This window comes from Aphidius gifuensis, linkage group LG2 (genome assembly GCF_014905175.1).
Source record: "Aphidius gifuensis isolate YNYX2018 linkage group LG2, ASM1490517v1, whole genome shotgun sequence".
Taxonomy (NCBI): Eukaryota; Metazoa; Arthropoda; class Insecta; order Hymenoptera; family Braconidae; genus Aphidius; species Aphidius gifuensis.
In genome coordinates, this window is record NC_057789.1 from 27,160,224 (window position 1) to 27,172,194 (window position 11,971).

Consider the following 11,971-nt stretch of genomic DNA (forward strand, 5'->3'; position numbering starts at 1 on the left):
ATTGATTTTTTAAAATGAAATAAACACTTGTAAACAAATTTATGACATAAATTTACGAGAATATTTTGATTAGATGCCCACCAATTGACGATAATTGACGGTGGTCATAAAGTGGTCATTAGCCAAGAATAACAATCCACCTACGTGAAAATTAATTTGTTTTTTTCTTTTATTATTGTAATTATTTTATTTATCGGCAATTTGTTATTCTAATTATTTTTTATTTTTTTGTTTTTAGCTCGTGCTCAACACAATAGGGCAATTATTGTGTGTTTGCATTTTATAGACGTTGACCTTAATTTTTTCAATAAACGGAAACAAGGGGTATACAGACTTCCTGTTCTATTTGATCTTAATTCCAAACGAATCATCTCATATGAGACTCGACAATCTTCTGGTGAGCTATTTCAAAATATCAATCGATCAATTTATTTTTATATTTAAAATTCAAATATTTTTATTCAAATTTAAAAAATAAAAAAGAAAACAAAAATTGAAATTTTTTTATTTCTTAACTTAAAATAAATTATAAAATTCATATTTTAATAATTAAATTATTTTTTATAATTATTTATTTAAAAGAAAAATTAATTATTACATTTTTTTAAAAAAATAATAAATAAATAAATAATTAATTAAGTAACTAGCATTTGTATTTCTTTAAATTCAAATGTTTTTTGTTTTCCAAATATTTCAATATTAAAAATATACATTGAATTTATGAAACAAATAAATTAAATTTTAAATGTATATCTACTATTTAAATTATCTAATTTTTTTTTTTTTTAAATTTATACTAAGTTTTTTTTTCTGTTGTATTTTTTTTAATAGGTTCATCTATTTTTTCTTCGTCTTCTTCTTCTTCTGCTTCATCTTCATCATCTTCTTCAGCTGCATAGCTATTGAAAAGTTTAAAATAATCATCCCAAGTATCACCGGTTCCAATGAGTCTTCTTAATCGACAACTAAAGCTTGAACAATTATCATCATCTTCAACTGTTCCATTTTTCGTTTCATATTTTTCAATTGATTCCAATACATTGGCTGTCAAAACATTCAACTTTTGTGTTCTCAAATCTTCTAAAATTGAAAGAAAAATATTTTTCAAATCTCTTTGTAAAGTTATAACAAGTCCAATTTATAAAACCAGTTTATTCAAGTTGAAAAATACAAAATATAATAATTAGTAATTGAATAATTCAACTTACCCGAGATAGCACTTCTTCTATCATCATCATCAGCATCATCATCATCTTTTCCTTCTTTATTTGCTTTCAATTTTGGTATAAATAATAAAAGACACATAACAGCAATGAATTTAACAATCATTTTAAATATAACTAATTTTAATATTATTTTAGCGACTGTAAAGGCATTTAATTTAATTGCCAATGGCCAGGCTAAACCAATGCTCGATAGTGATGGTAATTGTATCAGATTTGGAAACTGATAGCCATTCCAGTTTGATACTTCGTGACCTGAAATTTAATTTACAAAATATTTTAAAACCCATGTGAGTAATAGTTATATTTTTTTTTCATAAATTAATTTTCAATAATTTCAGTTGAATCTTTAGAAATAAAAAAAAAAAAATTCTAATTAAATACGCTACCTCGCGTCTCACCTTGATGTTGAGCTGGTGTTCCATATGACTGTTTTGGTGGACCATATGCAGTATTAACTGATGCTCCATAACTTTGACTTGGTGCTTCATAAGTAGGCTGTGAATTTCCATAATAATTTTGTGATGGTGCATAATTTTGTGATGGTGCATAGCTTTGACTTGGAGCATTATAATTATATTGTGTTACTTCATAATCATTATAATTTTCTAATGTACCATATTGATTTTGTTCATTAAAATTTGTTGCTTCATTTATTGGTAATGAATATGATTCACTTGGTGTTGGAGAAAATGTATCTGTTGTTGGTGTAACATATGTTTTTGGTTCTTTTGATATTTCAATATTCAATGATGTTGGACGATAAACTGGTGATTCATATTTTCTTCTTAATAATTTTTTATTATTTACATTGTATGAAACATCAGGTTGATAATTTTTTAAATGCGAATGATTTAATGCATCTAAATAACTATCTTTTGTTGATGTCTTTATTACACTTTTCCAAGTACCTGATGGATTTGGTGATAATTTAATTTCAGAATTTGCTCTGCTTTCTGGATATACTGGATGAACTTTTGTTGGTTCATTTGTGGCTTCTGGCATTTCTATAATTCGAGAAATTTCATCGTTTCTTGCTTCCATTTTGAGATCAATTGATTTAATAGAATCTGTGGGTTCTTTGTGATTTGATGAAAGGGTTGTTGAGACATCCATTGAATTGACTATTCCAACAAGAATTAATAGAGTCAACATTTGAAGTCTTGTTGACCCCCGCCATTTACATTCACCAAAATATCCAATCATTTTTTTTTTTCCTTTTTATTTCAATGTATATACTTTTTGTTTTTTTTCGTGATAAAATTTTTACCTGCAATTATTAAATTATTTTTAATTGGTGTATTTATAAGTTATAGTATAATAATAGTTAAATGTGAAATCAGTTGATTTAAATGTTATTGTGTACAAGCACTTTGTTGAGATACGCGTTGTGACTTTAAACTCATCAAAAGGTTTTCCGGAATGAATACAAAATGAGGGTGTTTTGCGTTGTGAATAATAATTCTAAAATAACCGTTTTTTGCCCTTTTAATAATTTTTTTTTATCATTCAAACATTTCAAATACAAATTATTATTTTATTTTATTTATCATATATTTAAATAATAATAGTAAAAATTGAATTTAATTACAAATATATTGACTTTTTAAATTGAAAAAAAATTAATTAAATAACTTATCAATTATTTATATCAAAAATAAAAAAAAAATAGTTAAAAATTATGATTTTATTTTTTTTAAATATTATTATTTTTCACCACAATAAATTTTTTTTTACAGTAAATAATCCAAAAGATTTTTTCATGCACAAACACTAATTTTAAAATACAAAAAAAAAAAAAAAAAAACAAATTATAATTAAATAATTATTACCACTATTTTTTAATTGTGAAAAATTCACTTAATTAATTTTTTTTATGTCACAACTGTTCGATAGGTAAATGGGAAATAAAAAAAATTCAGTGGTATGGTCAGCTTTATATGCTTAGATACATGGTGGGGCGTATATTTTTTTTTATATATAAATATATTATTTTTTTTTACTGGGTTACTGTTCCACTGGCTCGTCACCATCACCACCATAGCCAAACGAATAGACCAGGGGAATCAATTACCATTGAATCCATTAACTTCGACATTTTTTTGGAAAATTTTAAATACCGGATTAAATCCATCCTCTTCTTCATCTACGACAACTTTCTATCTTTTTTTTTTTTTCTATCATATATCTATTTTTTTTTTTTTTTATTCAAATAGAAATATCATTGACCCAAAAATTGGAATTTAGGGATTTATTTCATCATCATTATTTAGATTCAAAATTCTTGTTTTATTATAAACCAAATTCCCGTTTAAAATTTAAGTATACCAATTTTTTATTTTTTTTTTATTTTCATTCTATTATATTTTATTTGATTTATTTATTAACATAAAAATGTTTTTTTTTTAAATAATTTAATTAAATATTATTTAATATATTCAGAAAAAAAAAATTTATTATAAAAAATTATATTACAGCAATTTGAAAATTTTATAAAAAGAATTTTTAATACGAAAGTGTCGATGGCAAATCAAAAACTTTTAAGGCGCAGTACTTATTATTATGCATTACCATTACTTGAAAATATAACGGTCTCAAACCATTTGAGTCCCCACAGTGAACCAGTGACATACTTGAATTTTTTATCAATACAATGCACAATTTTTAAGATAAAATTTAAAAATAAACAAATGATAATTATCATAAAAATTGCAGAAGCAAGTCTAAAAATAAATTTCATAATTCAAATAAAATAAGAAGCTTTAGAACTTTTACAATTTTTTTTTAATAATTAATTTTTTAATTATATGAATAATAATAAATTAAAAAAAATTGCCATGATAAAGAGGGTCATAATTAAAATTTTTGATTATTAAAAATTGGAACGAATGATAAATTAAAAAAAAACATGTATTGTTTGTCCTAAAGCGTTTTATTGACGTCAATTATTATTTTAAAAATTAATAATCAATAAAGAACGTCACTTTTGTTTCCTGGGCAACAGCCACTTTATTTATTCCAGTGAATTTTCGGATAAGTTATTTAGCTGTATTCTCTATGCAATGCCAAACAATGAAACAAAGTAAATATAATATTTTTCAATTATAACAAGTATAAATAATTATATAAATAATATTAAATTTTTTTTCTTTACAGGTGGATTAAATTTGGAGACATCAAGTCATTTGGTTTTTTGGGAAAAAATATATTCGCGATTGCTTCGGGGATTCATGTGATATTTATAAACCTAGATACAAAAGATGAAAAAGTTGAAAAATTTAACAGTGAAGAGAGAGGCCAAGGAGCTTGCTGTTTTGCTGGACATCCGGTTTGTATTAGAAATACAAGAATTATTTTTTTTTTTTTTTTGACTCTTAAAATATATCAGTTTTTATAATCTAAGTCTATCTAGTTGTATAAAAAAAAATAATATTACAAAGTAGAAAAATTTAAATATCAGGAATTTTTTCATGTTTCTAACGGAATATAATTTCAACTGGTGCTTTTTTAATCTAACTGAATATATTATTTGGGGATTTATAATACATGAAATTTATAAAATTTAATATTCATAAGAATTTTATGATAATCTATTTTTTTTTTTTTTTTATTACTAGGTTGTTCCTATTTTTGCTATTTCTGAAAGATGCTCATACCCGAAGATATCAATTTTTACATATCCAGAAATTAATATTGTATCAAAATGTGTTTATAAAAATCAAGACAGACGTAATGGTTTTTTATCAAGTGCATTTGCAGGAACAGAATATTTGCTAACACTAACATTTATTCCAAAATTTAAATTAATTATTTGGCTTTGGAGAACTGGAGAATATTTGACTGATATTGACACTGATATTGCTGATGATTTTCAATATATTTCGTGAGTATTATTTAATTTAAAAATAATGAAATTATAATTAATTATATTTTTTTTAAGAATATCTAGCTCATCACCTTACTTAGTATGCCAATGTGGAAAAACATCAGGAAAAATAATGACATACGAAATAAGTGTATGTTCAAAAATTGTAACATTATCGCCAATAATAAATTCATTTAAAAATGATAAAATTGTATCGTCATCTTGGACTCAAGAAGGAAGTTTACTAGTGTCTGATGATTTTGGTAATGTATATTTAATAAACAGGGATGATGAACGTCCATACATTGTCGTAAAATCTGACAAAGAAAAATCTCAAAGATCTTTGATAGTTGCATTTCAAGATGGTGTTGTTGTATCAAACTCCAAGCCACAAATAATTGTAAGTTTTAAATTAAAAAAAAAAATACATATAAAACGATTCACGATTCAATTTTCAATTCAAGTTTTATAAAAAAACATCAATAGAATGTCATTGGAAGGCAACGTGGAGCTTGGATTTTTCATCTAAAATAATTTTTTTAAATCGTCATAGCCAAAGAGATAGCCTCTTAATTTATACAGACGATGGAAAAATATTTGAATTAAATGACGATAATGATATTCCAAAAATACAATTAATTTGTCATCAAGGCTCTGGATATTTATTTTTATTTCCAATCAATCCATCAGCTAGAAATTTTGGAGTCGTTGATTGTCTTGACACATTAAATATTTTTGAAGGACAGAGTGGTCAATTTTTAGGAAATTTAATACTCGACACACATGGAAAAAGTAAATAACAATATATTGATAATTATAATTGTAATTATTATAATTTTTATAAATTAATTCTTCAGCTCTTTGTGTCGTGTCGCATGAGATACTGCCTATCGTTGCAATATCCACTGACGCTGGTAGATGCAATATCATCAGTGTCAACAATGTTTCAAATCCAATTTTAATAAAATCATTTTATTTAACAAAAGAAGCATTGAATCAAGTCAAATTTTCATGGATGGAAAAAATATTGGGTGTTGCTGCTTTAAACTATGGAAAATTATTCATCATCAAGGGATTTGAGTTCATGAAATTGGAAGTAATGACACTCCTTGAAATACCTAAAAAAGTAAAATAAAAAAATCCATAACATGTTTATTCTTGATATTATAAATAATGTTGATAAATGTTTTTTCAAATAGATTATTGATTTTTTAATTTTTGAGGAAGAAAATGGAGATATCAAAGTACTAATTCTTATCCACCACAATATTATGGTTGGAAAAAATATAATTATATACAAAATTGATAATTCGAATAATAAAATTAATCAACTTGGTTGTATCATTGAACTACCAAATATTTTTAAACACCTTCACTATGGACAAACACGAAATGACATTTTTGTAAATCCATATTTAACAAAACAACTCTACCAAATAAAATTCCAGGTGAATAAATAATAATACTATTGATAAATTAAAATAATAATTCAATTAAATTTTTAGAATAATTTTAATGAAATTTATTTAAACGAGGCTATATTACTTTCACATAAACTTCGTCTTGTTAATATGAATGTAGATAAAAAATATATATTGACATTTGGTTATGATGGATTTTTAATAATTAAAAATAAAGAAAATATCAATGAAACATTATTAATTTATTCGTCACATCATCGACAAGAAGGTGGATTAAAATTTGCAATAATTCTTTCGAATAATATTATAATAACACTTGGTAAAGATAGAAGTATTGTTGCAACGAAAATCAGGTAAATTTAATTAATTTAAATATTTAACATTTCTCTATTATAAAAAGGAAACTTCACTGTATTTTATTGTGTGGTTGCTACGTTTGTGTATTTTCGGCAATTAATTTATTTGGGCTATAAAAATAGAAAATGAGTGGTTAATGAAAATTATAATTATGATGAATAAAATTTTTATAATATAATAAAGATTATCCTAATATAAAAAGGACAAACATCATCGGTCTTCCGGACATTTGATTGGTCATTGTTTTTTTCTTACTTACTCTCATACAAATTTCTTTCTGTTTGCCTTTTTCTATTATTTTTTTATTTATTTCGTTAGCAACGAAAAAACAACAAAAAAAAGCGAGTAAACAAAATTTTTTTTAAAATTGACATATTAAGCTAGCACAACTTTTTAAATAATTATTAGATCTTGATGCAATTGGGCTTGAAATTTTGTGCGAATTATGTGTTTTTTATGTGTGAAGAAATAAATTTGAAAGAAAATTTTTTTAAATATTTTTTATATTTTTTTTAAAAATTGACATATTAAGCTAGCACAACTTTTTCAATAATCATCGGATCTCGATGCAATTGGGCTTAAAATTTTTTGCAAATTATGTGTTTTTTATGTGTGAAGAAATAAATTTGAAAGAAAATTTTTTATATTTTTTTTAAAAATTCAAATATTAAGCTAGCACAACTTTCTCAATAATCATCGGATCTCGATGCAATTGGGCTTAAAATTTTGTGCGAATTATGTGTTTTTTATGTGTGAAGAAATAAATTTGAAAGAAAATTTTTTTTTATTTTTTACATTTTTTTTAAAAATTCAAATATTAAGCTAGCACAACTTTCTCAATAATCATCGGATCTCGATGCAATTGGGCTTAAAATTTTTTGCGAATTATGTGTTTTTTATGTGTGAAGAATTAATTCAAAAACAAAATTTTTTTAAATATTTTTTATATTTTTTTTTAAAATTGACATATTAAGGTAGCACAACTTTTTCAGTAAACATTCAATCTTGATGTTATTAGACTAAAAATTACGTGTGAATTATGTGTGATTTATGTGTAAATAAATAAATTAAAAAAATTTTTCGTCAATTTATTCATTCTTTTTTTTTTATGATAATACTTGTGTTTATAAAATCAATGAACAATGAACCTTATAGAAGGTATAGATACAGGCGCGCGTAGCGCGCCAATGTGCTCGTTCAAATAAAAAAATTACATGTATAAAAATAAAAAATTAATTTTGTTTCAGTCCGATAAATCAATCTGAATTTAAATACGAGGGTGATACTTTTACGAACGCTCTTCAAATGCTTCCAACATTTACTGGATTAATGCTGGAATATAAAACTGATGATTCAACTTGGATCGAAACGACAATATCCTTGAACTTGATTATGGAAAAAAATCAAATGGCTTCGAAAAGATGTTCTATAATTAAAGATATTAATAATTTAAAATTACGAGTAATATTTTTAAAACAATATAAATAATTTAAATTATTAGATGTTTTATAAATTAATATATTTTTTTTTATTACAGCTAAAAACACTTTTAGATGCAAATCAAGCTGAGCCTGATGAAAATGCACGTTTGCCTTTATCGAATTTCGATTTGAATACTATTGAAAGATCAAGAAAAATAAATGAAAATACAATGAAAAAAAAATCTACAGAGGAAAAATTAAAATTGTTGATCATAAAACAAGATAAAATCAAGAATTTTATACAAAAAAAGTGTTGGGATTCGATGAATATTCCAGCTTGTTCGTTAATATCATTGGATGGAAAAATAAAAGTCAATAATTATGCATTTCCTGTTGTCGCTGAAGAGGAAAAAAATAATTTTGAATGGGAGAATTTTGTTCTTAATCTTGCTCAACAAATTAACAAGTATTTTGAATTTTTTAAATTATTTTTTACGACAAATAAATAATAATTATCATTCATTTTCATTAACAGTAACAAGCAGAGTAATAAAATTGTTAAAAAAAATAATTCAAAGTGTTTTAATCAATTTTTTAAATGTGATGAAGAAGATAAATTTTCAATGTCAGGGACAACAACTCATCGATGGATCCAAGATGATTTATCTCCAATTAAAAATCAAATATTTAAAGATGGAAGTTTTGTGGAAGCTGCCAGAATTAATATTTCAACAATTATTCGAGAAGAAAAATTAAAAGTATTTATTATTTTTATAAACTAAATTATTTTTTTTATTTTAAATTAAATTAACAATTTTATAATTAATTCTAAAATATTTAAAAAAAAAAAATAAATTATTCAATTGATTTTAATGCATTAAATTAAAATTCCTTTTAGAAAATTTAAATTCATTTACTTTTACAGATATTTTTTAATAATTTATTTAATGATATGCGAAGAAGAAAAGAAAGTGAAATTAAATTGGCTGAAAGTCGTATCAAGGAGATACAAAATTGTTCAAATGAATTGAAAAATATGTTTAATGTCATTTGTAATGTTGATCACAGTTGTTTAAAATTAATCTGGCATGATGTAGAAAAACCACAAACACTTATCAAGGTCGAAGACAAGGAAGTTTTTAAATTAATAAATTATAAGGTTGACACAGTAAATACTGCAAGTGATAATTCACAAAATAAATCACAAAAAATATTATTTATTGATTGGAATTTTCGTGACGATTGTCTCAATAAAATGATGGATGGATTACTCCAAGTAAGGTAAATAATATTATCAAATTTAATACCTTATAATTCAACTAAATAAAAATGTAAGCTATTAATTTTTATCCTGATTTTTTATTAAACTTTTATTCCAGATGGGAAGACGAGTTAAAAAAAGAAATACCCAGGCCAAATTGTTTATCAAAAGATCCAATGAAATACACAAATGAAGAAAAAATTGAAATAAAAATTTACAATAATGCATTAGCTAAATTAACAGCAGAAAGATTAAAATATAAAAATATTTTAGAAATAAAATTATCACAAGTTCAAGGTTAATTTAAAAAAAATTTTTAATTTTTTTTTTATTTTAATTTAATTATAATTAAATTTATATTTATTTCAGAAAACCTGAATAAAAGTGTCAATGACTTTAACCATGAACTTGATATTTTTTTTCAAAAACGTATTAAATTAGAGTCATCAATTTTACAAGAAAGCCTAATGAGATATCGTGAAATATTACGACAAAAATTGCGTATAAATGGCATTAAAAAAATTGCAAAATTAGAAAATAAATTAACAATATTATCAAATAAATTAAAAAAATATATTCAACATATGGATTTATTAGAAATAACTGTTAATGAAATAAAACAACGTTATGATAATTTAAACAAACGTGATAAATTATTAGAATCAAAATTTCGTAGTGAATATTTTGATTTAAAACAACCAATGGTTGAGCATCTTTTACGTCATTATAAAAAACGTCCACGTAATTTACAATTAACATGTACATCAATAACATTTTTAATTGAATTAAGTCGTTGTATATTGAGTGGTGAAAAATCATTAATATTACCACGTGAATGTTATGATTATCTAAAAAATATTGACACTATTGATGCGATGCCAACGAACTTTCCAAGTCAAATTGATAACAATCATTGGCATCTTCTTTTAAAATTGCGAAGAACAAAAATTGAAAGTGAAACACGAGTAAGTTTATTTTTCTTTTTATCTTTAAATTTAGCATAACAGGTTTACTAAATTTATATCTAGAAAAAAATAAACGATAATAATGAATTTTATTTTATTGATCTAATGTATTTAATGATGGCTATCTTGGGAATGTAGCTTAAATGTTGTGCATTCGAATTGGCTGAGGCAGAACAGACTCAAGCTTCACATCAACGTTTAATTCAAAATTTACAAAATAACATACAACAATTTAAAGAAACAATTGATGATGAAAAAAAATTAAACTATGAGCTACTGCAAAATATTGAAACACAATTGATTTTAAAAATGGGACAAATTGAAATATTTATTGATGGACAATCAAGTGAATATTTAAATTCTGTACTGGTACCATTTGATGAGCTGTTAAGAGTCAATCGTGCAATTGTTGATGCTGGAAAAAAAAAAATAAATGCTATGAATTGTACCATTGAGTATAGACGACTTATTGAATGGAAAGAATGGAAACATTGTTGTATGCAGATAACTCTGGATGACATGAAGGATGAATTAAAATTTTTACAAGGAGTTAAAGTAATATATGCTGTTTATATAGAATATATATTAAATAATTAATTTTGTATTTTATTATCAGGTAACAAAGGAAATACAAATGTACTTGATGCGTCATCATGATGGCATAGGATTATTGGAGAAGGACAACGAAATATCTAAAAGCCACTCAGCAACAAGAAAGGTGAATAACTGGCGCCAGCTTTTCGTTTTTTTTTTTTTTTTTTTTTTATTTATTTATAAAACTCAAGGACTATGTTATTTGTATTATTTTCTTTTTTTTTTTTCACTTTTTAAATGGTGTATTTTGTTGGTTTTAAAATCACTGGTTACATTGAGAAACTTGTTTTTTTCCAGAGATTTAAAAATATTATTGAATCTAAAAAAATAAAGCTCATTGATTCAATTAGAAATATTAATTATTGGCAAATGGAAAATAATCAATTGACAAGTATCATTGAAAATATAAAACTACAAAATAATAAAATATTAATTATTATTAATGATGAAAATTATAAAAAAGAAAATGTATTTTTAAATAATAAATTTCATTCAATTATGATGAGAAATAAAATTGTTAAAAAAATTCAAGATAATTATGGAAATTTATTAGCATTACAAGCACAACTTGAGCTTCTTAAACTTAAAACTTATCCAACATTGAAATTTAAAAATTTAAAAAATACATTTAATTAAAATAAATTTTATTGTAAATAAAATATTTTTATTTTTAAAAATTAATAAATAAAATAAAGCCTTTTGTTTAAAAAAAAAAACAGACAATATTTTAGAGTTAAAAAAATATTAATCTTTTAATACTGCATAAAAAAAACAAAACAAATATATAAAAAATAAAAGTACAAAAATAAAAAATAATCTTCTTTATAAAATAATGAAAAATACTTGAGGAAAAATTTTTAAAAA

The 11,971-nt window shown here is 23.4% G+C and overlaps 2 protein-coding genes across 2 annotated transcripts; one reads left to right on the top strand and one right to left on the bottom strand.

Annotated features, from left to right (window-relative positions):
* Positions 1-823: 823 nt before the first annotated feature.
* LOC122849984 lies at positions 824-3,127 on the bottom strand (the record flags this gene model as incomplete). Its single annotated transcript, XM_044148934.1, has 4 exons — positions 3,056-3,127; positions 1,625-2,493; positions 1,209-1,478; positions 824-1,080 (listed from the first exon to the last, which is right to left on the bottom strand). Coding segments are annotated over exons 2-4 (1,332 nt in total), but the record flags the coding sequence as incomplete, so codon positions are not given.
* Positions 3,128-10,162: 7,035 nt separating this feature from the next.
* Positions 10,163-11,888, top strand: LOC122849985 (cilia- and flagella-associated protein 43-like). The gene is made up of 4 exons (XM_044148935.1): positions 10,163-10,513; positions 10,652-11,068; positions 11,130-11,231; positions 11,405-11,888. Exons 1-4 carry the CDS (start codon positions 10,250-10,252, stop codon positions 11,741-11,743), a joined length of 1,122 nt encoding a protein of 373 aa, XP_044004870.1. The 5' UTR covers positions 10,163-10,249; the 3' UTR covers positions 11,744-11,888.
* Positions 11,889-11,971: the final 83 nt, after the last annotated feature.